Source organism: Myotis davidii, unplaced genomic scaffold, assembly GCF_000327345.1.
Source record: "Myotis davidii unplaced genomic scaffold, ASM32734v1 scaffold2185, whole genome shotgun sequence".
In the NCBI taxonomy this organism is placed as follows: Eukaryota; Metazoa; Chordata; class Mammalia; order Chiroptera; family Vespertilionidae; genus Myotis; species Myotis davidii.
This window is the reverse complement of record NW_006296435.1, coordinates 123,344-125,096: the sequence shown is the minus strand read 5'-3', so window position 1 is coordinate 125,096 and position 1,753 is coordinate 123,344. Positions and strand designations below refer to the sequence as shown.

Below are 1,753 nucleotides of genomic sequence, written 5' to 3'. Positions count from 1 at the left end.
AACTGTCTGTTGGGGTGGTGGGGCTCAGGAGGCATGCGTTCTGGAAAGGCGTGACTGTGGTGTTTAGAGTTCTGTAGTTGCAGGGTAGGCAGTCTCAGCTTTTGCTGCTGCCTCCATGTTTGGATACACGTGATCCCAGTGGCAGTTCATAGGGGTACCTGTGGTGTGTTTGCCAGCAAGATGTACTGACACACTCTGAAGGGCCCTGACACTAAAGCCACTGAATTGCAGTGTCTGTGGGCAGGTATCCCAGAAGAGGGAATTCAGTGTTTCTACAGCTAAGCAGTGCATCCCTATTTGTTTAAGTGTGTGTCCAGCGGGGCTCACAGTGGGGCCCCAGGGCTGCCTGTGGAGCGGTGGTCTTGGGAGACCTACACTGCACTCTGGAAAAGCATGCAACTGTAGTGTCCAGAGTTCTGCAGCTGTGGAGTGGGGAAACTCAGTTTTTGCTGATGCACCTGTGGTGGATAGGCGTGCGTTCCTGGTGGTGGCACACAGGAGCACCAGCAGTGAGTTTTCTAGCGGAGGTGCACTGAAGCACTCTGAAGGGCCCTGGCACGCTTAATTGAGGTGTCTTTGGGCAGGTATCTAGAATGGGTGAATTAAGAATTTCTGTTGTGCAGCTGGGTGTGTGTGGGCAGTTATTCAGGCAGAAGGAATTCAGAATTTCTACTGGGGGGCAGTGTGCCTGTGTCTGTACAAAACTACACCCAGCTGGGGCTCACAGTGACTCCTAAGAGAATTCTATGGAGTGGTGTGCCTCGGAGACCTGCATGCTGGAGACCTTGGAGGTCTGCCCCTGGGGAGAGGGAGCTGCACTTACTGCTGTGGGTGCAGTGCTCCTTTGGAGGTGGAGATCCCAGGGTCTGTGAGTGGGTGGGCAGCAAGATTTTTGGCTGGAGTGGCTGCTGGGTTGCGGGCAGTATCCCAGGCCTGTCTGGGTGGTGGTGCTGATGAGTTCCTAGAAGAGGCTGCTTGCTCTCCCCTTCAAGAAGGTGTGGGGTAGTCTCTCCCTGTCCCAGAGAGCTTGGTCTGCCAGCCTCTGCTGATCCTGTGGGATTTAACTGTCCCTCACTCACTCACACACACACCACACATATCCACAAACTCTCTTTTCATCCTCTCATTCACTCATTTCCTATCCCTCACCTCCGTCCTGCCAACTTTTTTTTTTTTGCGTGATATTCTTTTAAGTCAGTACTATTAAACGTTTCTTAAATAAAACTATAATTTTACACGTTTTCAAAATGTTCCACAGTCTTAAGCTATTAAAACATAAGAAGCCATTTATAAGATACTTACGAAAAATTCTCACCAGGTTCCTTAAAGGAGTTTAATCACTTTTGATGAGCTCAAGTAGTGCTGTAATTACTGAAGGGTTTGCCAGGGTTGATAAATTTGACATTATTGAAGAGTTGTTTTCATGTTTTTTTAAATCTTCTGTTAGTTTATTTACCTTTTCATTTATTTCTTCCAACTTCTTTATATTTTGTTTATTTATTATGAGAGAGAGAGAGAGAGAGAATAGAGAGAGAAACATTATTTGTGGTTCTACTTATTTATGCATTCATTGGTTGATTCTTTTTTTTTCACTTTAATATATATTTTATTGATTAAGATATTACATATGTGTCCTTGTCCCCACGTTACCCTCTACCCACCCCCCCGCTCTTGCCCTCCCCCCCGTTGTCCGTGTCCATTGGTTAGGCCTATATGCCTGCATGTAAGTCCTTTGGTTGATCTTCCCCCCTTA

At 47.0% G+C, this 1,753-nt stretch overlaps 1 protein-coding gene across 1 annotated transcript in view; it reads right to left on the bottom strand.

Moving 5' to 3' along the window:
- Positions 1-1,291: 1,291 nt before the first annotated feature.
- Positions 1,292-1,753, bottom strand: part of LOC102759045 (guanylate-binding protein 4-like) — a 12,674-nt gene continuing 12,212 nt past the window's right edge. The window contains exon 10 of the mRNA XM_015569167.1: positions 1,292-1,480. Within this exon, the coding sequence (XP_015424653.1) occupies positions 1,334-1,480 (147 nt within the window). The 3' untranslated portion in view covers positions 1,292-1,333. The remainder of the gene's footprint in view (positions 1,481-1,753) is intronic.